The 25161-nt window shown below is 42.4% G+C and overlaps 11 protein-coding genes across 12 annotated transcripts; 1 reads left to right on the forward strand and 10 right to left on the reverse strand.

Moving 5' to 3' along the window:
* Positions 1–180: 180 nt before the first annotated feature.
* Positions 181–4704, reverse strand: LOC145707096 (uncharacterized). The gene is made up of 13 exons (XM_081784579.1): positions 4590–4704; positions 4457–4547; positions 4172–4413; positions 3887–4127; positions 3591–3843; positions 2389–3266; positions 2048–2342; positions 1767–2005; positions 1502–1724; positions 1271–1459; positions 1143–1228; positions 934–1098; positions 181–892 (listed from the first exon to the last, which is right to left on the reverse strand). The coding sequence occupies exons 1-13, from the start codon at positions 4628–4630 to the stop codon at positions 680–682; spliced, it is 3156 nt and encodes a 1051-aa protein (XP_081640705.1). The 5' UTR covers positions 4631–4704; the 3' UTR covers positions 181–679.
* Positions 4705–4732: 28 nt separating this feature from the next.
* LOC145709149 (rRNA N(6)-adenosine-methyltransferase METTL5-like) lies at positions 4733–5507 on the reverse strand. The gene is made up of 3 exons (XM_081786831.1): positions 5366–5507; positions 5221–5313; positions 4733–5180 (listed from the first exon to the last, which is right to left on the reverse strand). Exons 1-3 carry the CDS (start codon positions 5483–5485, stop codon positions 4749–4751), a joined length of 645 nt encoding a protein of 214 aa, XP_081642957.1. The 5' UTR covers positions 5486–5507; the 3' UTR covers positions 4733–4748.
* A 33-nt stretch (positions 5508–5540) lies between these two features.
* LOC145710369 (fructose-1,6-bisphosphatase isozyme 2-like) lies at positions 5541–9633 on the reverse strand. The gene is made up of 6 exons (XM_081788110.1): positions 9429–9633; positions 9171–9383; positions 8784–8953; positions 8469–8688; positions 6002–6103; positions 5541–5960 (listed from the first exon to the last, which is right to left on the reverse strand). The coding sequence occupies exons 1-6, from the start codon at positions 9630–9632 to the stop codon at positions 5856–5858; spliced, it is 1014 nt and encodes a 337-aa protein (XP_081644236.1). The 5' UTR covers position 9633; the 3' UTR covers positions 5541–5855.
* On the forward strand, positions 6630–8414 carry LOC145706778 (uncharacterized). The gene is made up of 6 exons (XM_081784218.1): positions 6630–6655; positions 6741–7122; positions 7185–7706; positions 7787–8115; positions 8153–8235; positions 8278–8414. Exons 1-6 carry the CDS (start codon positions 6630–6632, stop codon positions 8412–8414), a joined length of 1479 nt encoding a protein of 492 aa, XP_081640344.1.
* Positions 9634–9652: 19 nt separating the features above from the next.
* Positions 9653–13371, reverse strand: LOC145710385 (putative ATP-dependent RNA helicase DHX34). The gene is given in 8 exon segments (XM_081788127.1): positions 9653–9858; positions 9903–10235; positions 10343–10444; positions 10495–10627; positions 10698–10861; positions 10927–11780; positions 11783–12460; positions 12498–13371. Coding segments are annotated over 8 exon segments (3324 nt in total). The 3' UTR covers positions 9653–9672.
* A 48-nt stretch (positions 13372–13419) lies between these two features.
* Positions 13420–14883, reverse strand: LOC145710370 (folate receptor gamma-like). Its single transcript, XM_081788111.1, has 5 exons — positions 14712–14883; positions 14537–14670; positions 14117–14494; positions 13963–14071; positions 13420–13916 (listed from the first exon to the last, which is right to left on the reverse strand). Exons 1-5 carry the CDS (start codon positions 14878–14880, stop codon positions 13741–13743), a joined length of 966 nt encoding a protein of 321 aa, XP_081644237.1. The 5' UTR covers positions 14881–14883; the 3' UTR covers positions 13420–13740.
* A 31-nt stretch (positions 14884–14914) lies between these two features.
* LOC145707417 (membrane-bound transcription factor site-1 protease-like) lies at positions 14915–18768 on the reverse strand. Of its 2 annotated transcripts, none has more exons than XM_081784942.1 (8): positions 18514–18768; positions 17105–18468; positions 16233–17055; positions 15973–16192; positions 15674–15933; positions 15492–15631; positions 15364–15446; positions 14915–15323 (listed from the first exon to the last, which is right to left on the reverse strand). In XM_081784942.1, exons 1-8 carry the CDS (start codon positions 18720–18722, stop codon positions 15177–15179), a joined length of 3246 nt encoding a protein of 1081 aa, XP_081641068.1. In that variant the 5' UTR covers positions 18723–18768; the 3' UTR covers positions 14915–15176. The 2 variants fall into 2 exon arrangements, with proteins under 2 accessions (XP_081641068.1, XP_081641067.1); XM_081784941.1 differs by having other exon boundaries at positions 17105–18471.
* A 79-nt stretch (positions 18769–18847) lies between these two features.
* On the reverse strand, positions 18848–20655 carry LOC145708630 (uncharacterized). The gene is made up of 6 exons (XM_081786325.1): positions 20425–20655; positions 20066–20351; positions 19452–19891; positions 19255–19410; positions 19064–19208; positions 18848–19019 (listed from the first exon to the last, which is right to left on the reverse strand). The coding sequence occupies exons 1-6, from the start codon at positions 20653–20655 to the stop codon at positions 18880–18882; spliced, it is 1398 nt and encodes a 465-aa protein (XP_081642451.1). The 3' UTR covers positions 18848–18879.
* Positions 20656–20684: 29 nt separating this feature from the next.
* LOC145708632 (uncharacterized) lies at positions 20685–21916 on the reverse strand. Its single transcript, XM_081786326.1, has 5 exons — positions 21573–21916; positions 21391–21529; positions 21123–21345; positions 20942–21080; positions 20685–20866 (listed from the first exon to the last, which is right to left on the reverse strand). The coding sequence occupies exons 1-5, from the start codon at positions 21894–21896 to the stop codon at positions 20741–20743; spliced, it is 951 nt and encodes a 316-aa protein (XP_081642452.1). The 5' UTR covers positions 21897–21916; the 3' UTR covers positions 20685–20740.
* Positions 21917–21979: 63 nt separating this feature from the next.
* Positions 21980–23273, reverse strand: LOC145710371 (NAD-dependent protein deacylase sir-2.2-like). Its single transcript, XM_081788112.1, has 5 exons — positions 23049–23273; positions 22826–23007; positions 22487–22763; positions 22285–22447; positions 21980–22242 (listed from the first exon to the last, which is right to left on the reverse strand). The coding sequence occupies exons 1-5, from the start codon at positions 23121–23123 to the stop codon at positions 22001–22003; spliced, it is 939 nt and encodes a 312-aa protein (XP_081644238.1). The 5' UTR covers positions 23124–23273; the 3' UTR covers positions 21980–22000.
* Positions 23274–23300: 27 nt separating this feature from the next.
* On the reverse strand, positions 23301–25140 carry LOC145710364 (uncharacterized). Its single transcript, XM_081788102.1, has 7 exons — positions 25008–25140; positions 24611–24947; positions 24204–24565; positions 24064–24164; positions 23814–24020; positions 23522–23767; positions 23301–23412 (listed from the first exon to the last, which is right to left on the reverse strand). Exons 1-7 carry the CDS (start codon positions 25100–25102, stop codon positions 23369–23371), a joined length of 1392 nt encoding a protein of 463 aa, XP_081644228.1. The 5' UTR covers positions 25103–25140; the 3' UTR covers positions 23301–23368.
* Between the last annotated feature and the right edge of the window lie 21 nt (positions 25141–25161).

A 25161-nucleotide genomic window follows, 5' to 3' on the forward strand; every position in this document is an offset into this window, starting at 1 on the left:
CATGGTGGTTTAGCTGCCACATCTAAACATCATGGATTAAGCAAGATGCACTTGAGGTTGAAACTATTCTTCAATGATTGGAACTGCTTTATGATAGTTGGTTAACCTGCAGATATCAATGCATAGTGACATAACGCGTAAGGGTTCTCAACGAGTCTCTTACATGGTTCGTAATAATCATTAGAGGGATGTTTACTTTATTTGAAGTTTTCTGATCAGATAGCTGTCAAATAGTAGAAAAATGTGCTCAGAAATTTAATCATAATTTTGACTAGATGATGGTGGCTCGGTTTTTCTTTATTATTATTATCATGGCCTGGCTTAAATTAATATATAATTTGCACGTTGAGAGAAAGGAACCAATCAGTTAATCACATGTAAGATAGGTTTCAAAGCGTTTGTTGTCCTTAAAGTTGAGAGAGCTAAAGTTTGAACGCCTCGCCATCAATCATCGAAGGTAGCACCAGTCGACCATATAGTTTACGGAAGGCACAGTGTTTAGTGGTTAAATTAAGTTATCGCCAGAGAATCAACGCGGGAAAGAATATTTACAGCAGCGGAAAATTCACAGCGCAAGTATTTTATAGAACTAAATGGGGTCAATCCCTTTTCTCTACCTTTCGTTGAATAATTTATATTAAATAGGAAATACGTGAGGAAAAACAACGAGACGTAGAGTTTATAATCGAGCCCATAACAATAAATAGGGGGTGCGTCTGCTGTCGGCATGGAGGACTTCGCTCAGCTTTATTTCAGACACACGGTTATCGTCGATCCGGTACCATTTGGTGCCACGCTTCACCTCTGCCGTGTAGTGGCCGCCCTCAGCTGAAATACCGTGGTGAAGAACCATCCCGCGTAGTTCATAATCGACGCCACCGCGCGTTTGCTCCTTAACAATGTCAACTATTTATTAAATCGCAGGATAATTACCCTTAGCACAGGCGACTGGAGGTAAGGCTCGATTGTGATGCGCTCTCGAACGGTGACCTTACGGTCAATTTTCTTGATCTCGAGAGTTCGGGGATTGAATTGAAATCGTTTCATATGAAGAATAAGGAAAGGTGGAAGAGAGGCGAGACTAACTTTGCGCGTTGCCTTAAATATTTCTTACGAGCTTCGGAAAAGTGTAGATGACCTACCGTTACAGACTGGCCACTTTTTAGTCGGTACTCATCGAGAGTTTCTTCTTTTGGCGTCAGGCGAAGGCACTCTTCGATAGATATTGCTATAAAAAGAGGTAAGCAATGCTCAGAGTGGAAAAAAATACCTTTTTCGCTACCAGGCACTGGTGGGGGAGGAACTTCAACCTTCAGGGTGAAAAAGGGTTCTTCTGTGGGTGGTGGGGATTGATGAGGGGGAGGCAGTTTTATAGATGATTGAGAAATCCCACGGAAACCAACAGAAATAGGTGACTCGTCGAAAGCAGATCCCGTTGCTGAAGTTGCAACAGCAAAGGCTAGAAGGAACGTCAAAGTCAATTCAAATATCGATTGAGAACCTCTAGAACGGCCCGAAATTTGCCAGCCTTCTCCAGCGGAAGTGACAGTTTGATTCGCTTTTGTGTTGATTCCAGCGGCTTTCTTGAGCGCAACAATTTCATCGTGCATTGCATTAAGAAGAAGACTAAGACCTTCCTCGGCATCTTGCTGACCAACAGAGATGGTCGGGTTTAGAGTGGAGATATGGCCGTAGACATCTTTGGCTTCGTAAGCCATTCCACCCTTCAATTAATGTTATATCTGTGTAACAATCGAATGAATTACCTTGTTGACAACGATCTGGTCAAAAACTTCAGCGAGCTTCGAGCAAGTGGGAAGTAGCCGCTTGATCTCGGCGCCAATTCGTGCAATCTCCTTCGTATTTTGATGGTCCCCGTTGTTGTTTGAAGTGTATTTGAGCAACTTGCACAGTAAATGATACAGCGGGTCGCAAACCAAAGCGGTTTGAAGGATAGAGTTCACCCAGCATGAATTTGCCTGGTTGATTAATCCTCGGGGTACACCTTAGTTTATACTTTATTCAGGAAATTTCACAGGAAAAGTACCTGAGGAATCAATCTCGTTATTTGGCATGTCCAAAATAGATGAAATCTGAAGAGCAGCTTGGTCTACATTAGACTTTATCGGTGTCTTTTCAGTATCGCCGTTAGCTTGATCTTTGCTAGCCTTAAGCTTTTCATTCTGTTTGGTCTGCTTGGGTCCCTTCGAGGCAACAGACGCCCAGCTGAATGCTTGCTTTGGGGGTGTGGCTTCTACTGGTTTCGGGCTCGGCCGCGGACCAGAGCTTGCTCCACGTGGATCCGCCTGAGGAAGAGCAGGTCTTCGCTTTTGATTTTCGTCCTGAATTTAAAAGTTATCCATATTATAATAAACTAATAATTTTTACCTTTGAAGCGGCTGAAATAACAACCGGAGAAATTGTAAGCGCTCTCGATGGCCTAGAGACTTCCGTCTTCTGCTGGGTCGATACTTGAGCGGGTTGACTCTCCCGGGCACCCGCTGGTTCATTAACCTGTTTGGGCGTTCTGGGGGCATTTTCTTTTTTCACAACTGGAGATGTTTTTTCTTTTTGAGATGCGTTGATGGAGTTGTTGATATCATTTTGAACTTTTTTCTCTTCACAATTATTATTATTAGTTAAGGTCGCTTCTTGGGAGGGTGATTTTACTTCATTTTTTGTAACTTTTTGAACATTGATTGTGGATTTTGGCACGTTCGGCATCTTCGTTTTATATTCGTATTTATATTCGCTATTTACAGGTCCATCAAAGGTAACCGTTACGTTCTTTTCGTTCCGCGGTCGTTCTCCTTCATCGTTCAAATGATCGTTCGGCTGGAAGCTCAGTTTTTGGATACCCTTCAACACATTATCATGATCGTATTCGCCGTCGCTCTCGCTGTCTTCCTGCAAAAATCTAAGCATTTCTACAGAAGGCTCCATTTCCCACTTGATCGGATCAGATAATTCGTACACTATCTCTTCTTTCTTAATCATGGCAGCTTCAATGTTCTGGTAATCGCTGGATTCTTCTTCTACTGTCTTTACTTCTTCTACTTTATCTGTCTCGACTTCATCTTCTATAATTTGAGGTTCGATATTCTCTGGCTCAGCGACCTCAATATTCTCAACGAGGGGAATTTCTTCTGCGACAAGCACATGACTTTCGGTCTCTGTTGTCGTCAGCTGCTCAGAGGTGACTGAGTTGGGGTCGGCCACCTGACCGAATGTCAGGTCCGGATAAGCATCATTCGAAGGAGTTGTCACTAAACAAGAATTCCAGCTCCAGCTTTTTAAATTAACCGGGGATGAATTCAAATGAGATATATTTGACCGTTCTTCAAGAAGGATTTTCAACTTATATCTATTGATATTTTACTATAACTTTGCATAAGCACATAATTCAAGGGTCAATCAATCCCTGACAAGTACATTAGGCAGGCGAATTTTCTGCTTCGTTATTCTCTGCATTTCCTTTCATTGAAAAAAAAGTTCTACTTGACCTTTGTCCTCGCTGGATCACTCACTTGTGCAATGATGTAATATTTCAATGGAATTACAAAATGGATTTTTAGTATTCGCGAAGTTACCTGGTGGATCAGTCGATACTTCTACATTTTCTACTGGTGCTTGTTGATCGACATTTGCATCCGTCGGCGCCGGCTGTTGGATGTGAATAACAGGCGTTGGCATCACGGTTCCGTTTTCCGAGGGCAACATTTGCTGATGAACCATCTGACTCTGATCAACATGCGTGTAGTATGTTTGCGGATATTGCGCTGGATAATAAACTGGCTGAGATACTTGTGCCTGAAAATGCACCGCTTGTTGTGGATACATTTGCTGAATGTGTCGTTAATAAACTATTTTCTATTGACGCGCCTACCACTTGGCCCATTTGAGTATACAAATGAGGATCTGTCTGTATATATGCCGGATGTTGGTATGTCGGCTGATACATTATTTGTTGATTAGGATCAGCGTAGCCTTGATTCTGGATGTACAGAGGGTGTTGATTGTATTGAGGCTGACCAGCAGCCATGGTGCTAGCAGTCGTGACGGGCGAACCGTAATCATATTGGACATGGGGCATCGTTTGTGGAATCGCATAACCGTTCGGTTGCATGCTTAAATTTAAATCATACATGGGAAAAATGCAACACAAACATACCCTTGGACAACCGTGGCCTTTTCTACGTCTCCGTTTGGCTCATTTATACCGTTTGAGGCGACAGAAATATTGTTTCCGCGAACATGCTGTGGGGGAATATGGCTTTGGATGGGTGCGTAGGAAGTGCCTGTAGCCAACTGATTAGAGAACTGAGGATAATGTGGCTGATGAAATGGCGGTGTATATTGGTTTGCGTGTTGGACTTGATTATTGAACTGGGCATTTTGGTCGAAATACGTGTTCTGAAATGATAAATGAGAACAAACGTTAAGTTGGCTAGATTACCTGATTGAAATTGTTTCTTTGTGCACCCCGGCTCTTCTTCCTGTAATCTCCTCGGAAGTTCTGTCCACGATGTGCTTTAGAATCTCCCGGCCTGAAGAGAAGCATAAACAGGATTCATGAACTAATGAATTACCGCTGCGAAAGATTCGCGCTGACCCGTGGATTTTCTGACATTTGGAATGAATCAAACTCGTCACCGACGCCCTATTTTCGTTGTCCCATTTTATTACATAAACAACATCTGAAAGTACGATTTCAATTAGAAAATAAGGAATTGACAGATAGTGTTTATTCATTCTTTTGTACAGTCGAAACGCCACAGATCTACTGACACAAATTTGTTTTTATCTTTGTGAAAGTTGTAAGTCTTCGGTAGGTCAAACTTCATTTCAGCAACAACCTCCCCATTATATCCTTCTTTCTTCACTTTTCTTTCTAGTCCAGATCTTGTACTTGTCTTGTGAAGGGAGTAAACAGCCACTGTTGCGATATTATGAGCCGCTTTAACGAATTCAAAATCTACACCAGCGTTGTTCTTCGTCCCAAACGGGGGGTTAGTGATCACCACATCCGCCTTGAGCCAGCTTGTTTCGACAAAGCTTCGGACATCCGCTTGAATCACTTCCCACTGACAGTCTTCGAAGTCTTCGTTTTCCCGGTTTTGGAGATTGAGTGCGATCGCATCATCATCAAGCTCCACACCAATAACTTTACCAGCGCCTGTCTAGATTCTATAAGTTGTGATGCTTAGAAAACGATCTTACGTATATAGCTGCTGCTGAAAGAGCTCCTCCGCCCGCGCCCAGATCAACAATTAACAGATCTTCAATCTCGTCAAACTCTTCTGAAGCGTAGGTCTTTAACGGATTGCTTCAAGAACAAGTCAACGTGGCAAGGGATACGGCATCAATCCCTTCCCAGAATTTGCGCAGCAATGTGCGGTCGAGTCATGTACTGCTCGAGAGCGATTTTTGGATTTTTGAAATCACCCAGCTGTGACAAGCGGGATTCGAGCTCCTTCGGTCTCATTCTTTGAAATTCCGATCGAAATATTAAGTAGATCTCAACTCATGGTAGTATTTCAGGTGTGTTGGGCAGATGTGTAGTTTTACCAACAGAAGATGTAATTCACATCTTTAAAGAGAAATAACGACAGACAGAAAGCAGACTGTCACAAACAATCAGCAAACTTTTCAACACTAGCAGTCGAACAAATTAAATTAAATAGTAATATGAATAGATGCATGGTTACAGAAAATTATGAGGAACTAAGAGAGATAATAGAGCGATTCAGTATAATAGAGCGTGAAAAGATTCATTATTGTAAAGTGCGAAACACCGTGTGACTCGTAAAAGAAGAGAATTCGACTCAGAAGTTGGGCAAGCCAGATTAATGTTCTTATTTGGCGTATTGGATGTGGTTAGGGTCGGCCTTGCAGCATTCAAGGAATTCCTTGACATCATCTGGACTTCCAAGCCAGATCGGAACTCGGTAGTGGATGTTCTAAATCATGAGTGAAATGGGAGGTCAACAACCAAGAAAACCTTTGGAGTGACATCCAAGATCGGTTCGTTGCCGGTGGTGGCCATTCCACCAGCTTTTTCCATGATGAATGCCATCGGGGCAGCTTCGTACAAGTATCGCAGCTAAGAAAGGAAAATTAGCAGTGAGTCATTGCACCGGTTCATCCGATACTGCGGTACTAAGAACTATAATCCCGGCTTCTCTTATTGGGGCTGAATGCGTGGCCGGCAAAAAAATTAACGCCAAAGAGCATGATTACACAAGAAAATTGTCGGAAAGTAATCAAAATTTTCTTTAACTCACTGAGTAATGTCCAAGTTAAAATTTCACAAGTCCTTTTGCTATCGTTTATATGCATTTGGTGTTCAATAACTCTTTTGGTTTTTGAGAATAACAGTGCTGATTTGAATAAGAGAATTGCCTACTTAGAAAGAAGAGAGAAAACGCTAGAAGATAACTTTATAGGAACGGGACTTTTGTTTTGCAGTTCGTTACTATTCGGAAATATCTTTGCTTCCTTAGATAGAGTTAAAATCAACGTTACAAAGCGACATATTACGAGAGATAGAAAAGTAAGTCATCATCAAGAGAAAAACTTCAATCACAAAATGCTTAGTCACGAAGAAGGCATAGTGCTTTCATATGAGGATGAAAAAGAAGACGAAGAACTTCCAGTATTTAATTCAAACATAGGAATGCTTGCCAATATTGAGCCAAACTGAAATCAAGGAGGACTCAAGTTTAAGAATATTTTATAAGCTTTTCAAAAGAACCAAATGTTCAAATTCCTGAGTACGATGAATCTGAAATCAAAGAAAACGAAGACAGTGAGCCAGAATGTCCATGGTATAAAGAAGACATTAACTTTGAACAGTTTCCTAACAAAGACGTCAAAAATAAACCTTTGATCAATTTGCGACCAGATCGATTCTTATTCGGCGTTTTTCCTTATGGTCCGAACAACCAGTTACGAGGGTTCCGCGACACTATTACATTGGCCATAAAAACGAACCGAACGATCGTTCTACCTTATTTTTTCATTCATCGATCGGAGAAAGCAAGTTCTGTGGCAAATCATGGCTTCCATGAAATAGAAAATGAAGGAATGGTGCCCGCATATAGGAAGGTAGATGTCTTCAAGGCTGGGTTTTAGATAACAGTAAAAAAGATTTATTTTACTTAATAATTGAACCCCAATAAAAGCTTCAAAAACTCATCCCAGTGGTCAGCTTCGACAAATTTAAAGAAGTGTGCAAAGAGAAGCTAAATGCAGTGTTTGTAGCAAGAAGGCGAAGTATCAAAGAGAACCGTCAAATGTCGAGAATAAAAACAATCGAAAAGGTGGAAAATCTCACTCTTGTTAAAGAAAACTTCAAAACTGGAGAGAACCCATTCTACGCGCCAATATATTTTAATGAAACCTGGTCAGACCCTCGAGGTTTCATTAATATGCCATTCATGGCGAAAAAGGCACCAGATGTATACTACGGCGGGAGAAATGCTCCATGCGCAATGTGGTTCAACCCTTACCGTTCAATTGACTTGGTTGGGAAACTGAAATACTGGTCAAAACATCGACGGAATCGAGCAAGTAATGTTCACTCCGCTACCAGCGAACAACTTCTGACAGATGACGCAACACTCGCCGCAAAAGTACTCGAGAGCACTCCTCGACCAGGTGCTATCCGTGAAGTTACGGCGGAATTTACGAACAAAATAATAGGAGTGAGTATCTGAATAAACTTAAAAAAAACGGCACAAGGTTATGCCGAGAAAGCGAATACGGTCATGCAATCATCATTTAGGGGTCAGATTACGTAGCCCTGCACTGGAGATATGACAAAGCCGACTGGTTCAAGCACTGCGAGAAAAGCAAGTTCAAAAACAAGCAACTAGAGTTCGACAAGTGCAAGGAACTTGATGAGGTAGCTACGGGAACTCTGATGGGACGATTTGACCAGTTTCTCGCAAACCTGACGGATCATCATATATGGAACTCGAATACTCTTTATATTGCCTCGCCAATAACTCAATTAAAAATCATTCTTCACATGAAGCGCGCACTTGTGGACAGATTCCACCGCCGGGTTTTTACAACAGTGGACTTTCTTAAGTTCCTCAGAGAAAAATACAGGTAAGAATTTTTTTAGGCATTTAACTTTAGTTATTAGCGGATGCGCGCCAAAAACACTGGATAACGATTTGCATGACGTTCTTTCTCTTTCGGAAATGGAATTGTGCTCTCAATCGAAAGGTTTGATTTCTTTAGAGATTCAATAATCAAAATAATTTCAAGTATTTGTACGCTCAGGAGGATCTAGCTGGAGTTACAATATCGAACAAGAAAGGCTAGCGAAACTATCCTCCTATAACGACACAACAAACACTTTCTTAATTTCGGGTGATGAGAGTGACATTGATACATTCGATTAAATTCTAGTTACGAAAAATGCAAAATAAACTTCAATCTTGACACTATATAACAACCTTTCCGTTGGGCGTCTTTTTGTGTGCTGGGTAGCCGAATATGCCGCCATAGACAAGTGTTCGATGAACATCAGCTACCATAGAGCCAATGTATCTTGCACCGTAAGGAGATCCAGTTGCGGGATCCTTTTTATTTTGAATGTATTGCTTGGTCGCGTCGTCCCAGTACTTAGCGTATCCCTCGTTGATACTGAAGATTTTTCCACGTGGCTTTTTGGAACTCAGAATTTCGATTTATGGCTAGATATATTATGTACAGTGCAAATGAGCGCGTGATAAGTTACTCTTATGAGTTCAGACCGTAGCTTGATGGACATTGCGGCTTCAGTAAGAATGAACTCACCAATATTTGGGTCAAGCATAAACATGGATGGAGCTTCCCCGAATGAGTTGACGATAACAGTTGCGGATCCGTAGAGAGCGTATCCAGCTGCGATCATTTTTCGACCAGGAACCAAGACATCGTTGATAGAACCGTCGGTTTCCTAGAGAGATAATTTGGTTGTTGGACTCTAATTCGTGAGCCTGGGACGAAAACGCGGACACACAACGCAACGAGAACAAGTTCATTTGGGTGGGGAGAACTGCCAGTAAGCTGGGTAACCATGCGGACCGAGAAGATCCCACCTGTGACCAGTGATTGCTCTCGTTAGTTCGGTCGCATATGATAAGAATGCAAGTTATGGTGAGTAGCTGGAGTACCTTTTTGTAAATTCCCCAAATTGTTCCGATTGATACCAGACAGTCGATATTCGAAGAACCATCTAGGGGGTCGAAGGTGACTATGTATTTGCCAGCGCGATCAGCTTCGATTGTAACTGCATCTTCGTCTTCCTCGGAAATCAAGGTACAGCAAGAAAACGATGATTTGAGCATGTTCATGACCAAGTCATTGGACAAAACATCCAGTTTTTTCTAAATTGCCGTCGTTAACATCCATTCACGCAAGAAAAGGAGTACCTGATCGTCACCAGTGGCGTTCTCCTGGCCAGCTAAGCCCATAAGATTGTTGAGACCAGCCACACGGACAGCACTGGAAATGGCTTTGATAGCAGCAACTAACGAGTTCATGAGCTGCGTGAATTCGCCCGTAGCATTGGACTTCCGCTGCTGCTCGGTGATGTACCGAGAAATGGTCATCATATTCGTATCCATGGCCACCATGACTTCTAAATAAAGTTACAAATTAGGCCGTATTGGTCTTTCACTGCTCGACACAAGTCTTTCTGTGCTTCAAAATCTGGATAGGAGTAAAGTAGAAAATTTGTGAACAGTTATCGCAATGAAACTGGGACGAGCCCTTTTTGTGTTCTTCCTCTCCTGCCTTCAATTTCTCTTCCATCGCCGCAACTTGAGCTTGTTCTTGCTCACGTTGCTTCTCTTCGCACTCCTAAATTCAAAACTAGAGAAAGCAATCATCGAAAAAGTAAGTACCTTTCTATGCAAAGTCCGCTCCTGAAAGGTAAGAGGCAGATGGAGTTCACAAATGTCGCAAGTCCAGAACGTTCGAAGAGAGGAGATGTAAATGTCATCTTGGCCATCTTCAGAAAGCGAGAGCGAGTTAAAAGTCAGGTACGACGACAACATGATTCCTCCTTTCTCTGGGTGCGGCTGAGCATCCGACAGGTCCACGCCGAACTCGTCGCCCATCGTATTATTTTCTCCTGGGCCTACATGTAGTTCTGTCCGCTCCGCCGGTCCGAGCTTTCTCACAGAGTATCGCACACGTTTATTAACGAAGGATAGCATTTTTTTCTCCAGTGCTCCCTAAAACATACTTTCAAGGTTAAAATATAAATAATAGCTAGTTTTAGTGTCAAAATGGTATTCTTTAATTCTATGCAACCTTTTTTTTTATTAAAAACTTAGATTACCTTTTCTGAAACATCTCTTTCGACGAGTCTGGCGATTAGGACGGATTCTATCTCTTTTCTGATGGAAATAGTGTCCTCAATGATATCCCATCCTGCACCTTCCTTAAAACAACGATTTTAGCTTGGGGGCGCGACATGAACCTAGCGCCAACCTGATGAATGCGGAACTCGAGCCATCGATCTGCGACGATTGTCTGGCAACTACCGGACGTGTCTAACTCGGAAGAGTACAGTAGCACCGAGTGTAATGCCGGAACTCTGATGGGCATCATAAGGTAAGGCTTACGCGGAGTGCAAAACTCATTGTTTAGCGCAGTTGTTGATTTCGCTCTAAAAGTGTTTGCACCCGAGCTTAGATGTTTCCAGTAAGCTGTGAAAAGCGAGAAGTTGGTGGCGATGAGAAACCAGACGTTTTTTCTCTGGCTGGAGAGGATCAGGTTCCTCTTTGCCATTAGGCTCGAGCGACTTCGGATTGTTAGCGAAGTAACCAGTGGGATGGAGAGTTAGGAAATTTTTATCCTATTTTTATGTTATCAGTTGCATGATGCAAAGAATGAACAATATGACTGACTGAACGAACTTACTCTGGTGTGAAATAATTGCTCTTGTTCAGCAGAATAAGTGTTGTTTTTGTCCTGAATGGCAACTTGAGGGTAGAGTCCAGCGCAGATGAGAATTTGTAGCATTTGCAGGTCTTTTTGTGTTAGGTGGGCAGCAGAGTGGTCATTTATTCTCGAAACGTCGTGTTTCATTCGGAACTCCAAGTCCGTAATGTCAATTTTAGCCGCTTCTTCGGCCTCAAGTTCGTCCTCATCCGGGAGCGCCATTTCAAGCCGTGTTCCATCATTGTATTTTAGCCTTTTTTGCTTCTTCTGCTCCTCGTTCGCTGATCGCTTCAGAGCTTTTAACATCTTCATTTGTCCATGGCGCAGTTTTCTCTCTTTCGAGTCCATGGCGTCCAACTCCGCTATACGTGCAGTTTCATTATTAAGAAGAGCGTGTCCGCTCAGAATCTGCTTGAATTGCTTTCGTAAATTGGCTATTTCGTATAAGCGTTGCTCTTCGATTCCTCGTCTTTGACACCACTTTTTCGTCGAGTATTTTTTGTCGTTCTTAATTTCTATCCAGCTGTCAAAAATGTAAAGTAATTGCATTGGGTCACCGATATCAGACTCGAGCTCTTTGAGACGCGCTACAGCGTCTTCATTGCCAAAAGCGTGTCGCGTCAGGGGATTTTGAACGCTAAGACAAGCGGCTATCGTGAGAATAGGTTCAATCAAGTCAAACAACGTTCCCATGATCAACATCTTGCCAATTACTACGTCTACTGGAAGCTGAGCTAAGCATTCCCCAAGAGCGGTGAGTTTTTCTTCGCTATCAAGTGCAAGATGTCCTTTTAGCATTTTGAATGAAATTTCTAAATTCTCTTCCGGGGTTTTTCAATAAAATTGAACGTTCGTGGATCTCCGATCTTCATCTGCTTCATTTGTAGAATCAGCTGGTCGAGTGGTACTCTCTGTATTTCTGGCGAAGAATAGTCACTAAGAGAGTCGAAGTCGTCTTCTGAATAGAGGCGGAAGCAAACTCCGGGGCCAGTTCTACCAGCTCGACCTTTTCGCTGCTCCGCGCTCGCCTTCGAGACCCAGTACTCTCTGAGTTTGCGCATTCTAGTCTCAGCTTCAAAGCTCATTTCCTTCATTTTACCAGTATCGATGACGAAGCGAATGCCGTCAATGGTGACGGAAGTTTCTGCGATATTTGTCGAGAGAATACATTTACGGCAACCCTCAGGTGGCAAATCGAAAACTTTGTCCTGCTCTGCTACAGATAACGAGGAATGAAGTGCCAAAATGATCCACTTTTTAGACTCCTCTGCATAGTTTTGGAGTGGTTCTAAGACAGTTTGGATTTCTGACATTCCGGAAAGAAAAACAAGTAAATCGCCTCGATCTGATGATTTATATTTTGAATCTATGAGTTGAAGAGTACGCAGGATAGGCATTGGATTAATTCGTTTGTTGGTCGAGTTCTCCTTCGAAAACTGATTCTCGTTACCCGGCGGCCGGAATTGAAGAGTGATCGGAAACAGTCGACCAGGGACCTGGATAATAGGACATCCTTTAGTTTAGTCGGCGAAATAAAATTAACAACTTACCTTCAAAGTATTTGCTGAAGAGCTCAATATTGATCGTAGCCGACATCAGAACCAGCCGCAAATCATCCCGTTTCATTATCACTTCAGCAAGAAGACCGAGTAACAAGTCGGATTGCAAATGCCGCTCGTGCACCTCGTCGAGCACGATGACATCATATTCCTTGAGCAAAGTATCCATTTGCATCTGGCGCAAGAGAAGGCCCTCTGTTAAGAAGATAATGCGCGTTGCCTTCGTGGACGTTCCATCAAATCTAACTTTGTATCCAACGTGGCTGCCATACATATTGAGCGTTTCATAACCAACCCGTTTAGCAAGCGCTATCGAGGCGATTCGTCTTGGCTGGGTCACCGCTATCTTCCGGAAGCCGTGATTGAGTAGGTACTGCGGTACCTGAGTACTCTTTCCGCAACCAGTGTCGCCAGCAACGATAGTCACTCTCGATTGCGCCACCGCTTCACAGATTTCTTCTTCGTAAGTCTTCATGGGAAGCTCTTTCTGTCGCTTGCGTAGCTGCTGCAACTTTGAGAAGGACTGATTTTGATTGAATTGAAGAAACACTTCTAGTGCGTTGCGGACAACATCAACACGATCTTTTCGTGCTTTTCCATTTGCGTCAAAAACTTCTTGCACTTCGTTATCGTATATTATAGGGTTCTTGTGACGCGGATGATACTCGGGGAGATTAAGGCGTCCACTTTTTGAGTTCGAAGGTGGAGGCAGCTTGGCTGTCGCGCTTATGTAACGATCAAAGAACAGCCAGAAATCTTCCCAGAGCTTGTCCCTAACTCGAAAAATTGGCCACTGCTTACCACCATCTGAGAACAGAATACGATCCGCCTCGCGTTTAATTTCTCGAATTCGCCCTTTATCCATTTATTAGTACCATCTCAAACTGAATTCAATGGTTTTGCGTAAACAAGATATATTAATGACCTTATTTCGTTGTCATCACCGATAGACGGAAAACGTATGAAAACTACGATTGATAACAGATTCATAACAAGTTATCGCGCGTTCGTTTCGAACGAGTAAGCATAATTTTCAAATTGAGGAAGGGGCCATCAAGTCACTCGTGAAAAAATACAAACATGAAAACATAGAGATGAAATTTGAACACTTTGAATAATATGGAAGCCATAAAGAGCAGTTGAATAGATTTGAAGAAAGCTGGAAAATAGGTACGAAAGAATTGAAGACATTTGTTTGTTCGGAAAAACGGGGGAGTGAAGGAAAGGAGCAAATTTACGTAAAGACTTCGCGCTCGGGTGAGTCATTTTCATCCAAAAGATTTGTCGTGATCTCCGAGCGTGTAAGAATGAAGGAAAGACGCTTTTTCCACAGAAGAACGCCAATAAAAACGATAGCACAGATACCAATTACTCCTAACAATACAGCAAGTGTAATCTCGACTTCTTCGGCTAAATTTTTAGATGATCTGAAGTGTTTTGCCAAACTAGGACTTACAATTTCTTGAATTTTCTCCGTGAGAGGCGTTATAATTGTGCGAGGGCTCAAGAAATGAAATGCAAAGATCTTTTGATCCGACTACTTCATAATCATTTTTGAAAATGCCCTAAAATGCGGTCTTTTGAAGCTGCTATTAGTGAATATGAGTCACCTCGCAAAAAGCAGTAGACGATGAAAACCAACTATCGATACGTTTACAAGTATCAGTCGAGTTCTTGCACAAATTCCTCCACTTGCCGTCTACATTCTGTTCCCAGCTGAAGCCTCCGTACCAGTCATCAGTGCAGGTGAGTTCAGCCTTGCAAGCATTCCACCAGGCATCACAGTCGTTTCTGCATAGTGGCACCTTCCAAAGACGATGGCTTTTGGTCCGCTGCGAGTCTCTGAATTCCTGGAGCAGTTCGTAGTCCGAGACGTTGAAGATACTATCAAAAGCGGAGTCGTCATCGGAATCCTTCGCATTGACGATATTGAGCGCCGGGTCGGGGTAGTAATCGCTTGTCTCCGGCTGCGTGTAGTTTATTACCCACTAAAACAAAAGAGTTGCTACAAAAACATTTCCCGAAATTACCTTTTCCAGGTACGGGTCACATTGATATAAACACCACTGACGCTGCATCATGATCAAACACTGATCACTCAGCTGCCCACAATGGTCTGTTTTGTAGTCTGTCTTTGACGTCTTGAACGAATATTGCTTGTATCCTACAGTCATGTTCGTGATGCGTAAATAACCTGTAAATTACCGTTTGCCATGCAGCATGAGTTGCTCCTCCATTGTCGACACTCACCGTTGAGGTTCGGTTCAGGCGATGGAATCGGCTTGTGAATGTGCGAAAGAAGACAAGAGCCTTTGTCATCACTGTCTTCCTCTTGCGACGATACGATGGTTGCAAAACAGAATAAACGAATCATTTCCATGCTAAAATTGAAGATGCAGAAGGTCGGGTGAATAAGGAGAGTTTTAAATAAGAATTATGAATACAGAAAGAATTGTAACGAAAGTTAAGAACACGGAGGTCAGTGGAAATCAAATTGAGACGACAGAAATATCTTTGAATATGATGAAATAGGAACATTGTTTTTAACTTAAAAGGTATGCAAGTAGGTAGCAAAAGGGTGAAGCCGTCAAGAACGATAGAGGGATAAAAGTAACGGCACGGTCCGTCACACGGATAGGTGACTGGGCGATGGCTGTGCTCGATGGAGACTCAAGTACTGAGATTCTTTCGAGTTCTGCTCTTGGGAAATTTGAGCGGTTTCTCACGATCGTTCTTCTTAAAGCGCATCTGAGCAACGAGAAAGGCTAGAGCGGCACCGCACGCGGCGAATACAAGAAACACAGTCCAAAGAGAAAGCTTAATTAATTCATAAAAACGTCGCCTGAGAAATAATTACCGTCTCGCGATGGTTTGAAGGCAGTGGTTTGTAGCTTTGAACATCTGAATTTTCTTCGTCCCAGTCAATCGATAATAGCGGACCTTGAAATAATATCTTTATTAACATGTAAATGAAACGCAGCTTACGATTTTTCCAGGATAACGCTGATTTCGAAATCGATTCTATCGATTCGTTCAAATACTGGGGAGTCAAATACACGTGTTTTTTGCATTCTGGGACGGGTTTCTTTTTCATACTCAGTCCTGGAACCAAGACCTTACTAAATCTGAAATCACAATTAATCGACGTCTACGATTCGAGATAATACCTGTGAAGCTGGTTGCCGACAAAGCGCTCCGGCGCTGAAATGCTTCCAAATTGATCCTTAACAGCGCTCCACTCTACTAAGTCATTCGACATTTCCTCAGCGAGCGTATCCGTTCGGAAATACTGCAGCATTTCTTCAACTAGCCAGTAACACTCTTTCTGCATGTGAGCTCCGTCGATACAATTCGAGTCGCCGTAAACAGCGACTTTTCCAAGGTTATACTCGTGTATTCCGAATATAGCAACAGCATTCTCTCGAGGCTAAGAAGCATTTTTCGGAGTGACGAGTTAAAATCCAACCTTGAAATTCTCATTATTTTCATCGCGAGTGATATCGGCTCCTTGGTCGCGCAAGTTTCTGACTAGAACTTTTCCTTCATCTGGAAACTGGATAAAACTAGCGCCCGATGCGAAGAGCATTTCTCTCTCTGAGAAAGAAAATTCTCCATCGCTAACGATGCTTCCGAAAGCGATGTCGAAATGCTCAAGGAGGTCGTTCAGGGCAGGGATGTTAGCACCTCTAAACCGAATTAATGCTTAAAAACTTATAAATAGAAAACCCAGTGTCCGGAATCCACCATTGTCTCGTGTTTTCATCAAAGAAGCGCACCTTCTTCATTACTTCACTATTAAACCAGTCTCCAAAGACGATCAAATTGAGTCCCTCTTCAACATCCTCGGCGATCTTTTCAAGTTCCTCAGTGAAAAACTCTTCCTCGCTGTCGATTATCATCAACGTCCCATAATTCGAAGCATCAAAGCAGCTGAATGGCTCTCCTAGAACATCGACAAAGTAACCAGCCGCCCGTAGTCTTTCGTATAAGTCGCGAAAATTAGTGTGAATATGATCCCCGTTCCAATCGAGAGGATCATTTTTCATCTTCAGGTTGTCGCGGGGAAAATAGCCAGGTGGATAACGAAGATTGTGGTATTGATCCCACAAAATTCTTTGCCAACGTTTTGGACTGGGTATAACAGAAATCCTAAGAGGAAGCTTCATTTCGGATAAATAATTTTCGTCTTCATTTGTTTCTTCATCGGTTTCACTACCCGTGCTTTCTGATTGAATAGTGAATTCTATATGGCCGTTGATGATCCCCTCGAATTCAGCGCCTTTTTCATTTATCGTAATAGTAACAGCGATAAAACCAGTCCAAGGCCAAATGATAGACGAATGCGTAACGGATATATCTACGAAATTTCCTGTTTCTTGGTCGTATGGACGCCAAATTGGAGTCCCTACAATTTTCGAGGACACAGAGATCGCATTCAGTATCGTTACGTTAGCTATTGTCGGCATTCCAGTGAAGAAGAGGGGCTGCGAACAGTAAGGCCACATGTAAGGACAGTCCATGAAATCAATGTATGGGGGCGAGAGAGTGGCTAAATATCATTCGTAAGAATCGCATGATGATCGGGGAGATTGATTTACCTTGGGGTTTGTAGGATTTAAGAATTTTCCATGACTGAATTAAGTCCACGCGTCCTGCCCCTTGCTCAAACATGTTTGTTCCATCAATCCGCTTTGCTCCATGCATCAGCGCTTGTTTCATACTCGCAGGATTGATGGAGTTCCTCTTTTCTTCTGGAACAGTCGAGAAGAGAAGGGTAACCACACCAGCAACAACTGGGCTTGCAACGGATGTCCCGGAGAGAGTTCGACACCCGGAGTAAATTCCGGATCCCCTGACAGACGATCCATACGTAACAATGTCAGGCTTCAGTCGCCCATAGCCACCTGGGAGCTCCCAAGTTGTCATCCCGCGCGATGAGAATTTCGCTATATTGTGAGCAAAGTCAGTTCCACCAACACCAATAACATCCATCTGGTCCGCTGGATTATTTAGCGTCCCGTAAAGAGGTCCATCGTTTCCAATAGCAGAAACCATTATTATACCATTTGCCGACATCTCCCAAACTTTATCGACGAAAGGCGTATCCATAAAGTCGGGCCCTCCGATGGAAAGGTTGAGAACGTTGATTTTGTTTAGAATCGCATAGTTGAAAGCGTCAAGAAACCAGCTGGTATAAGAAACTTGTTGATTAGTGAAAACGCGATAAATGTGAACGTCAGCGTCTGGAGCGAATCCCATGCATTCCGCACTAGATGCAATGACACCTGCAACAAACGTGCCATGGCCGAGTCCGTCGTCGAGACTCTTCTCATTAGTCCAGTTTGTTCGGTCTTTTACATTTCGAAAGTGTGGATGGTTTTTTGGTAGGCCAGTGTCGAATATAGCAACTTTAATGCCTTGCCCGGTAAATCCCATATCCCACAAAATGTCTGCTTGAAGTTCATCAGTCACAGGTTTCACAACCGAACGCATGAGTTTACGTGACCGTAACTTTTCACTTCCAAACCAATAGTCACTCGATGACACTGACTGTGCTTTCCTCTGTCCTGGCCGGTGAACACGGGCCTCAGAAGGTAAATGCGCTTTCTTACAGTTCTCGCAGTTGGAAACGTGTTCTTGAGTTTTGACATATTGAAGCTTTCTAAGAATCTGTTTTTGCTGTTTGACCTCTTTTATGTCCTCGTGGTCCTCCAAAAGATCAATAAATCTACGACGTTCGTCATGAGGCCAAAGTAGAACGTCAAAGTCAGATTCAAAAATAGCTGCCGGGTTATCACGGGGGACGATTTCAACATGTTCACCGGATAAAGCAGTAGCGATCACACTGTGCCGATGCTCTTGGGAATAGTACCCATCGAAAATCACCAACCATTGGTCTTCAATTACTTTCGTTTCGAAATCCGAACTTTCATCATTTGCAGAAGTTTGAAGTTGTCGCTTGCTTCTGAATATCATAACGCATTCGATTAGCAAGATTTATTTATACCTTTTGCGGCGCCATTCCAACACTGATCTCTTGATGTCTTCTGCGCTGTACACACTAAGTGCGATAGCAGTGGACGTTTGAGGCAAGCAACTTGAACATGGCTTGACGGTTATATCAACGATAGCGATAGGGTCTAATGTGCGAATTGTGTCCGGCAACACGAGGCTAAGAAAACAGATGCTGAGCGCGAGGAAACGAAGTATCGTCATTTGCGACGCTTTCTCCTTGTCAGCATGACGATCTCAACTGGATCAGTACTCTTAATAGAAGGCGCCTAGTAGCGAGTATGTATAAAAATATATTTATTTATAGTATAAAAGAAAAGAATAGTTTAGCACTGAAAGGAAATACTGGAACGTTGAATTTTCATTTTTTAGATTGGGTAGGCGCGGGAGTAATCGGCGCAGCGGGCGTTAGTGGAGGAATCGTCAGCCCATGATTCTGAAGACACTCTGCCCATTTGGTCTTTTCGAGTTTTCTCACAATTTCGATGAACTGTTGCGTAGCTGAATTCAATTTTGATGTTGATTTATAAGAGATTTAGAATTGCCTTGAAAAGCTTCTGTATCTTCAAAAAATTTCCAGCTCTTCTGGTTAAGCGCGAGATTGACTTGTCGAAGAGCTATGGCATCTGTTGTTCGTTCAAGTTGTTCTTCCAGGATTTCAGCAAGACGCAGAATACCGAAAACGGTGAGCTTTAAAAGCCGAAATAATGTAAAGAACGCAGAATAAGAAGCTTACGTGGTTAGCGCTCAAGTTCAAGTGACAAAGGTGTCTATTGCCAGGTTGGAGCATAATTTTGTCCTCACGCTTGATACCTGTATCATCTGGAATTGTCACCGTTTTAGGAGCGGCTTTTGGTGGAGGCTTGGATGTGTCTGTGGAGCTAGATGTCGCCTTTAATGGACTTATTACTTTGATCAAGTTTTGATTATTACCCAGGTTTGACTCTTCCGCTTTTTGTCCGGGGCATCTTTATTTCCTCGAGTTTTTCTAGGAGGCGGCGTAGATTTCGCTTTATCGTCTTTTCTCTTGTTAGGGACCAGACGAAGCTGAGAATCAGAAGTGAAAACAAGTGCCATCCGTTTTTTCCGCCATTCATATATTTCTGACGGAATCATTTCGACCATTTTTGCAAAGGCTACGCGGATGTGCTCGATACAAGTGTCTGTTAGGCCACAGTTGCTCGCCGAAATAGAAACAAGTTTCTTGTTTTGAATCAATGAGCGGAAGATGTAATGAAAAATTTCATCGCCCATCTGAGGATTGTTATTCAGCTTGAGAGTTATCAGTGATGTGTTGAGACGTAGTTCATTTGCCATGGGAATAAGGTCAGCACTTCTTAAAGAATTTCCCTGGAATCCAAGATGTGGTATGCCTTTTCTGTCATTCGTTTTTTACTTTTTGAATGATCGTTAACCTTCTTTTTTTCAGACCAAAGTTGCCATCAATTATCATTATTGCATGAAATCAAGGAAGAAAGCTACATATAGAATTGGACATGCATTAAAGTAATGCCGATAGAAAAAATTCATACACAATCATAAAAAACCTTTCCTAAGTGCAGCTAACCAGAGATCTCCAGGATTTGGGTTACCGTAGATCTGCACAGTTTTGACAGAGGATGGTAGTGCTATGAGATTGAAGATATCACCACACAGTCGACTTCGGAAAAAATATACAGATTCGAGTTTGTCAAGCTTTGTCAGACATTGACTTATAACCTTGGCCTCAATATCTCGGATATGAAAGTTTCGGAAATGAACAGAAGTTATGTTTTGCACCGTTGTTTTTCCTTCTGGCTCTTCTTTAAAGAGAACGTTTACTCGTGGCAGGTGCTTAACTATGATATATTGTCCGTTGAACTGATTTAAAGTCTAATCTACTGGATTGAACAAGCATCAATCTTACCATAGGGGCTTCCTGGTGGGACTCGATTTCTTCATTTTCCGCAAGATTTGTTTTGAAAGAGTAAACAACTGGTGGATGAGTTACGCCAAGCGCTCTCAAATACTCCGGTAAGTCAACTTCAATATTCCCTGTCAGTGCATAGCCTGAAGAATCAGCAGGTGGCTTCTCATCTAGGATCGGTTCCGGTTTGATGTCGGTCTTCGAGACTCCCGCTTTCTTCTTGGGAGGCATTCTTAAAAAAATAATTTATAGAATTTGTTGAAACGAATAACAGGTATTTATCTGGAAAGACGGACAGAAATTATGCAGACAGATATTAATCGGAGTCACTGTCGGAACCGTAGTCAATACCAAAAGGATTGGACGAAGAAGAAGAGGGTTCATTTTCTGGCGATGTTGAGGGTGTTGACTTTGATGGAAGTTCAGACGTATCTTTCGTTGTCTGAATATTCAATCACTCATCAAATAAAATTAAATAAAAACCAATATGCATTATAAGGATATCCAAAAATTTTACCTGTGTTATAGATTTTCCCTTGACTTTTATTCCACCAAATCCTTTCGAGAGCGCTTTTTTCGTATCGACAGTTTTCTTTTTCTTTCCAGGTACTACTGGAGGAGCCATTTCTGTTTTTCTTTTTCGTTCTTCAAGCACCCTAAATCGATCGTTTTTATTAAAATTTAGGTAGTTGCGTTACTTCTTGAAAGTCTCGGTCTCTGGCTCATCCTCATCTAACTCTTGCTCCTTACGCATGACTTCTCGCGCAAGCTTTGTCAATATAAGATCGTCTTGTTTGGCTTTTTCTTCTGCACCTTCAAGAACGTTCATTAGCAACAGGTCGTCGGATATCTTTAGCTTAGCTTTCCTCTCTTCTGTCAGCTCAGAGAGTTTCTCCATTAGAAGCATCTCTTTCTGGGAATCTTAAAAAGACATCCTTAGTGTCAAGAATGACTAAAAAATAAAACCTTGGGTTCTTTTCTCTAAAGCTGCCATCGGATTTTCTTTAGCATCTTTTTCGCGTTTCTCCTTTTCTTCTTTTTCCAAGGTCGCATTCAAACGTCTGGTTTCGAAAAGTCGTGTTGCACCCGCTTCCATTGCATAGTCCTAGAATTATTGTTGGGAAACCGAAAGTGAAAGGTAAACAAACAATAGCTTCTGGATCTGTGATGAATGTAATGTTGCTGACACAGTTAAGGCAACGAATGTAGAATCTTCTAATCGTTATGTACTCCAAGTACTTCGGATAGTCGGTGGCCGCTTCGACTCTTGAGTTGAATTTCGTTCCACGGTACATGTAATGACCGCAAGTGTTGCATCGAATGTTCCAAGGCAACATAGTACGGATTTCCATAATACGGTCGCGACCTTGACCGCCCTGGCCCGACCAGTTTTTGAGCGTCTTTAGTCGCGGCAACTTCTCCGGATCATAGTCCGGAGGATAGTACTCATTCATGCATTTGTGATCTCCCATTTTTTATGACCTTCGACAATCTATTAATGGTCAAGTTTAGCTATCATCTGTGTTGCAACAGCACTTAATTTCAATCAGAAAAATCGAATTCATTTTTAGTTTATTCATAAATGATCGGGAATATCAGAATCAACAAAATGATTGAGCAGGAAAGACGCTTGCACTTCGCACTTTGAGTATTGCGTACTCGACAAATTGTTCTTTTTGGCAAATGCATCGGCTCTGGTGTCGCCGATGTTGATAACGAAAACATCCTTCCCATGACTGATAGCTTCTCTGATGAAGCGAAAGCCTGACCAAACAAAGAGAGACGAACCGACTACAAGGCAGGCATCGTTGTTTCGAACTACAAACAAAGATAACCAACTGCCTTTTTAGTACTATTTACCGCTTTGATAGCAACTTTGAACAAGATTGTAGTTAACATTATCACCAAAGAAAGTGACATCAGGTTTCAGAACACCGCCGCAATATGGACAATCGCAAACTTGGAAGCCTTGTATCTGGTCTGGAGTTAAAACAGAGTCCGCATCTGGTGCCATGACAGTTTCCTATAATAAGTCTTAATCAAATCATCCGTTGCGACTCACCTCTGTAACGGGGGTTTCCCAATTGACGTTTGCCACGTCAAGTAATGTTTGAAGCTTGGCCCTGGCAATGATACGATGACAATCAAGGCAAACTACTCGGTGATTGTTTCCGTGAAGTTCCACCAGATCGTGGCTGCCAGCTTTGAGATGCAGCCCGTCGACGTTTTGCGTAACAAGATTTTTAATCTTTCCGCGCTTGATGAGTTTGTCGATAGCATCGTGATTCGCATTTGGCTGCCGAATGGAAAAGTACTTGTAGCCAACGTAATTTCTTGCCCTTAATTATCAAAACTCAATATAAATCGAACGTTTTTAATCAAGCTTTAAGCTCGGTAATACCAATAGCGCTGCCGATTTTTCGCCGAGCGAACAAACTCTTGGTGAGTGATTGGTTTGTGATTTTCTCGGTCGTACAATCCTACGCCCTTGCTTCGGTAATCGGGAATACCAGATTCTGTTGAGATCCCGGCCCCTGTCAAACAAAACAAGGATTCGTTGCGATTTAAAAACATCGAAAATGCCTAAAATATTCATCATCTCATGAAATTGTTGACTCGCTCACCTTCAAATCGTAATCTGTCAAAGAACGCGCCGCAGGCACGAACATGCTCTTTACGCTTTGTTTTGCTTGTTGCATCTTTACTTCAGTATTTATCGGTTGAAATGAACTCTTTTTCAAAAATCTTCATCAATCCAAAACGAATTGCCCCCAGACTTGGCAACGTTGCGTCGAGATGATCACATGTTACGTAACTACTTCTAGGTAAGGAGCTCTCGCATACTAGAAAATTATTTTTGATGATTAAAAACGATAGAAGAATAATGGAATATTGCATTTGAATGAATGAATGAAGAATCGTTTGTTCATAAGGGCAAGTGTTTTCATTGGAGTTGAAGAAAAAAATCCGGTTCTATGGGCTTTAAGAGTTCAGTCAGATGTTCCGAAATTCTACTATCTTTTCACTTTAAAGCTTCAAGTCTATAAAGACTATAGACTGAAGTAGTTGTCTATCGAGACTGACCATTCCTTGTAAGATGTTCCGCCAATGAGAGGTTCATCTATGGTGCCGGAGATTTGAATTTCGGAAGAAGATTCTTTGTCAAGGACTGATCCTTCTATCCTCTGCTCGCTGAGATACGAAAGGGTGATGGTTTGTTTGAGCTCTCGATTTTGCATTTCCCATTTTCCGCTCCACGATAGAGAAGGTGTACTGAGAGGGTGGTGAATTCTAACACTGGGCATTTCGGTGACGTTCCAGAACTGTATACCAATATTTAAATCTAAACAGCAGATTTAAGCAATGAACCATGTATCTTCCTCAGCTACCTGTCATCAATGGCTGGATAAAAAACGGTCTGCCGGGTCCTTGAAAATTTGACTTGAAAGATAGAGTGAATTTGATCAGCAGTCCATTGGCAATCGATACTTTAAAAACAGGTCCAGGGAAGGCTTCGATTTGAAGATGCTTTTCGCCAAATTTACACTCGTAATACTGCGGTGACTTTGAAGGGATTCGATTTCGAAAAACAGAACCTTAAAGTGAATGATTGAACATGTAGTTAAATTTGTTACATACTAGGGCATTTTAAAGACAAAAGCCATTTCGCGAGATCTGACGGGTCCGTCGTGTCTGGACAATGGCGACAAAGGTAGCCGATGTACAATGCTCCAGAGTTTCTGAATCTTTGCAAAAGGAAGAATTCAAAACTAGTTTACTTTGATATCGACCAGCTAGGCCAGGATCCAGAAAGTAAGTTTTCCCCTAAAGGAATCGTCTGCATTATCGAGACCATATTGTCTCTTTGATCATCACTGTACTCCACGAGCGGCTCTTCGAACTCGATTTTTTTCGGCACCCAGGGCGAACGACTCTCTTCCTCGACGTCACTGTCGTCTGACAGTTCACTCTTCCTCTTTTCTCTTTCCAGTTCAGTTGGATTGGGCATTTTCCGCAATTCGTTTCTCCCGAAGAAAATGTTTCGTTCGGCAATGTCCGTGGCACGCTCTAGTGACTGGATAGCCGACCTCCCATAAGATTTGAGCTTCAAATAGGTCTCGTTCATCGGCAATCTGTCGCACTAAATCAAGGATTTACCGATCTGATAACTGGAAAGGTTGTGAACCTGATCTTCGATTTCGGACAAATATTTTCTCGCCGCAGCGAGACTTTCTTTTGCAGCCTGAAGATGTTCCACATTTTTGGTGGCATAATTATCGGTGATCTGATGATTCGTCACTTGTGAGACATACTCTGGTGGAAGCGGTTTTTGAATTCCTTTAGCCGCAGATCGTAACTGATCTATCCAAATCTGCCGCGAACGAGCGTCAGCCGCTTTCAGCTTGAAAATATAGCCATTTGAAGCTGTGATAGTAAACCCATGGCCGTCTTCGTCCGGCGTCACCACTGCATCTACCAAAGGCAGCACTCCCCGACGGTTAGATCTGTCCCCTTCGGGATCCCTGAACAAGCTCATCAATCGAATTGTCTCGCAAAGATAATCAATTCGAAAAGTGACCTGCCTCAAAAAGTACTCCAGTAAACCATTTTCAATGATAAAAAATCGTCGTTGCCAACCTCTTGCAAAGTTTGTATATTTGTACAAAGTCCCATTCATTCTAAAGTCTACGATGCTCTTTAATTCGAAGATTGATGCTTTTCAACGTGGAAAACAAG

This window comes from Oikopleura dioica, chromosome XSR, assembly GCF_907165135.1.
Source record: "Oikopleura dioica chromosome XSR, OKI2018_I68_1.0, whole genome shotgun sequence".
Lineage (NCBI taxonomy): Eukaryota > Metazoa > Chordata > Appendicularia > Copelata > Oikopleuridae > Oikopleura > Oikopleura dioica.

Bases quoted from the DNA above. Each gene is read 5' to 3' on its own strand.
- LOC145710371 (XM_081788112.1), bottom strand. From the start codon at position 23,123: ATGCAACAAGCAAAACAAAGCGTAAAGAGCATGTTCGTGCCTGCGGCG. The intron at 23,008-23,048 runs GTGAGCGAGTCA...TGAATATTTTAG, and splicing joins TGACAGATTACGATTTGAAG to GCATTTTCGATGTTTTTAAA. The intron at 22,764-22,825 runs GTATTACCGAGC...TTGATAATTAAG, and splicing joins AAAAATCGGCAGCGCTATTG to GGCAAGAAATTACGTTGGCT.
- LOC145708632 (XM_081786326.1), bottom strand. From the start codon at position 21,896: ATGGGAGATCACAAATGCATGAATGAGTACTATCCTCCGGACTATGAT. The intron at 21,346-21,390 runs GTTTTATTTTTT...TGTCTTTTTAAG, and splicing joins TTTAGAGAAAAGAACCCAAG to ATTCCCAGAAAGAGATGCTT. The intron at 21,081-21,122 runs GTAACGCAACTA...CGATCGATTTAG, and splicing joins GAGACCGAGACTTTCAAGAA to GGTGCTTGAAGAACGAAAAA.
- LOC145709149 (XM_081786831.1), bottom strand. From the start codon at position 5,485: ATGAGACCGAAGGAGCTCGAATCCCGCTTGTCACAGCTGGGTGATTTC. The intron at 5,314-5,365 runs TGATGCCGTATC...AATCCGTTAAAG, and splicing joins CGCAAATTCTGGGAAGGGAT to ACCTACGCTTCAGAAGAGTT. The intron at 5,181-5,220 runs GTAAGATCGTTT...TATAGAATCTAG, and splicing joins TTTCAGCAGCAGCTATATAC to ACAGGCGCTGGTAAAGTTAT.
- LOC145707417 (XM_081784941.1), bottom strand. From the start codon at position 18,722: ATGACGATACTTCGTTTCCTCGCGCTCAGCATCTGTTTTCTTAGCCTC. The intron at 18,472-18,513 runs GTATAAATAAAT...TATGATATTCAG, and splicing joins TTGGAATGGCGCCGCAAAAG to AAGCAAGCGACAACTTCAAA. The intron at 15,632-15,673 runs GTATTATCTCGA...TTGTGATTTCAG, and splicing joins GTCGGCAACCAGCTTCACAG to ATTTAGTAAGGTCTTGGTTC.
- LOC145706778 (XM_081784218.1), top strand. From the start codon at position 6,630: ATGAAAAAGAAGACGAAGAACTTCCA. The intron at 7,123-7,184 runs GCTGGGTTTTAG...CCCCAATAAAAG, and splicing joins GGAAGGTAGATGTCTTCAAG to CTTCAAAAACTCATCCCAGT. The intron at 7,707-7,786 runs GTGAGTATCTGA...ATCATCATTTAG, and splicing joins TTACGAACAAAATAATAGGA to GGGTCAGATTACGTAGCCCT.
- LOC145708630 (XM_081786325.1), bottom strand. From the start codon at position 20,655: ATGCCTCCCAAGAAGAAAGCGGGAGTCTCGAAGACCGACATCAAACCG. The intron at 19,209-19,254 runs GTAAGCTTCTTA...CGGCTTTTAAAG, and splicing joins TGAACTTGAGCGCTAACCAC to CTCACCGTTTTCGGTATTCT. The intron at 19,020-19,063 runs GCAATTCTAAAT...AATTGAATTCAG, and splicing joins AGATACAGAAGCTTTTCAAG to CTACGCAACAGTTCATCGAA.
- LOC145710369 (XM_081788110.1), bottom strand. From the start codon at position 9,632: ATGGTGGCCATGGATACGAATATGATGACCATTTCTCGGTACATCACC. The intron at 9,384-9,428 runs GTACTCCTTTTC...ACGGCAATTTAG, and splicing joins ACGCCACTGGTGACGATCAG to AAAAAACTGGATGTTTTGTC. The intron at 5,961-6,001 runs GTTTTCTTGGTT...CTCATGATTTAG, and splicing joins TCTTGGATGTCACTCCAAAG to AACATCCACTACCGAGTTCC.
- LOC145710370 (XM_081788111.1), bottom strand. From the start codon at position 14,880: ATGATTCGTTTATTCTGTTTTGCAACCATCGTATCGTCGCAAGAGGAA. The intron at 14,495-14,536 runs GTAATTTCGGGA...CTTTTGTTTTAG, and splicing joins GTGACCCGTACCTGGAAAAG to TGGGTAATAAACTACACGCA. The intron at 13,917-13,962 runs GTAAGTCCTAGT...CTAAAAATTTAG, and splicing joins CGGAGAAAATTCAAGAAATT to CCGAAGAAGTCGAGATTACA.
- LOC145710364 (XM_081788102.1), bottom strand. From the start codon at position 25,102: ATGAATGGGACTTTGTACAAATATACAAACTTTGCAAGAGGTTGGCAA. The intron at 24,948-25,007 runs GCAGGTCACTTT...GAGCTTGTTCAG, and splicing joins TTACTGGAGTACTTTTTGAG to GGATCCCGAAGGGGACAGAT. The intron at 23,413-23,521 runs CTTACAAGGAAT...ATCTGACTGAAC, and splicing joins ACCTCTCATTGGCGGAACAT to TCTTAAAGCCCATAGAACCG.
- LOC145707096 (XM_081784579.1), bottom strand. From the start codon at position 4,630: ATGTCAGAAAATCCACGGGTCAGCGCGAATCTTTCGCAGCG. The intron at 3,844-3,886 runs GTAGGCGCGTCA...CGACACATTCAG, and splicing joins ATACTCAAATGGGCCAAGTG to CAAATGTATCCACAACAAGC. The intron at 1,229-1,270 runs GTATTTTTTTCC...CTCTTTTTATAG, and splicing joins AGTGCCTGGTAGCGAAAAAG to CAATATCTATCGAAGAGTGC.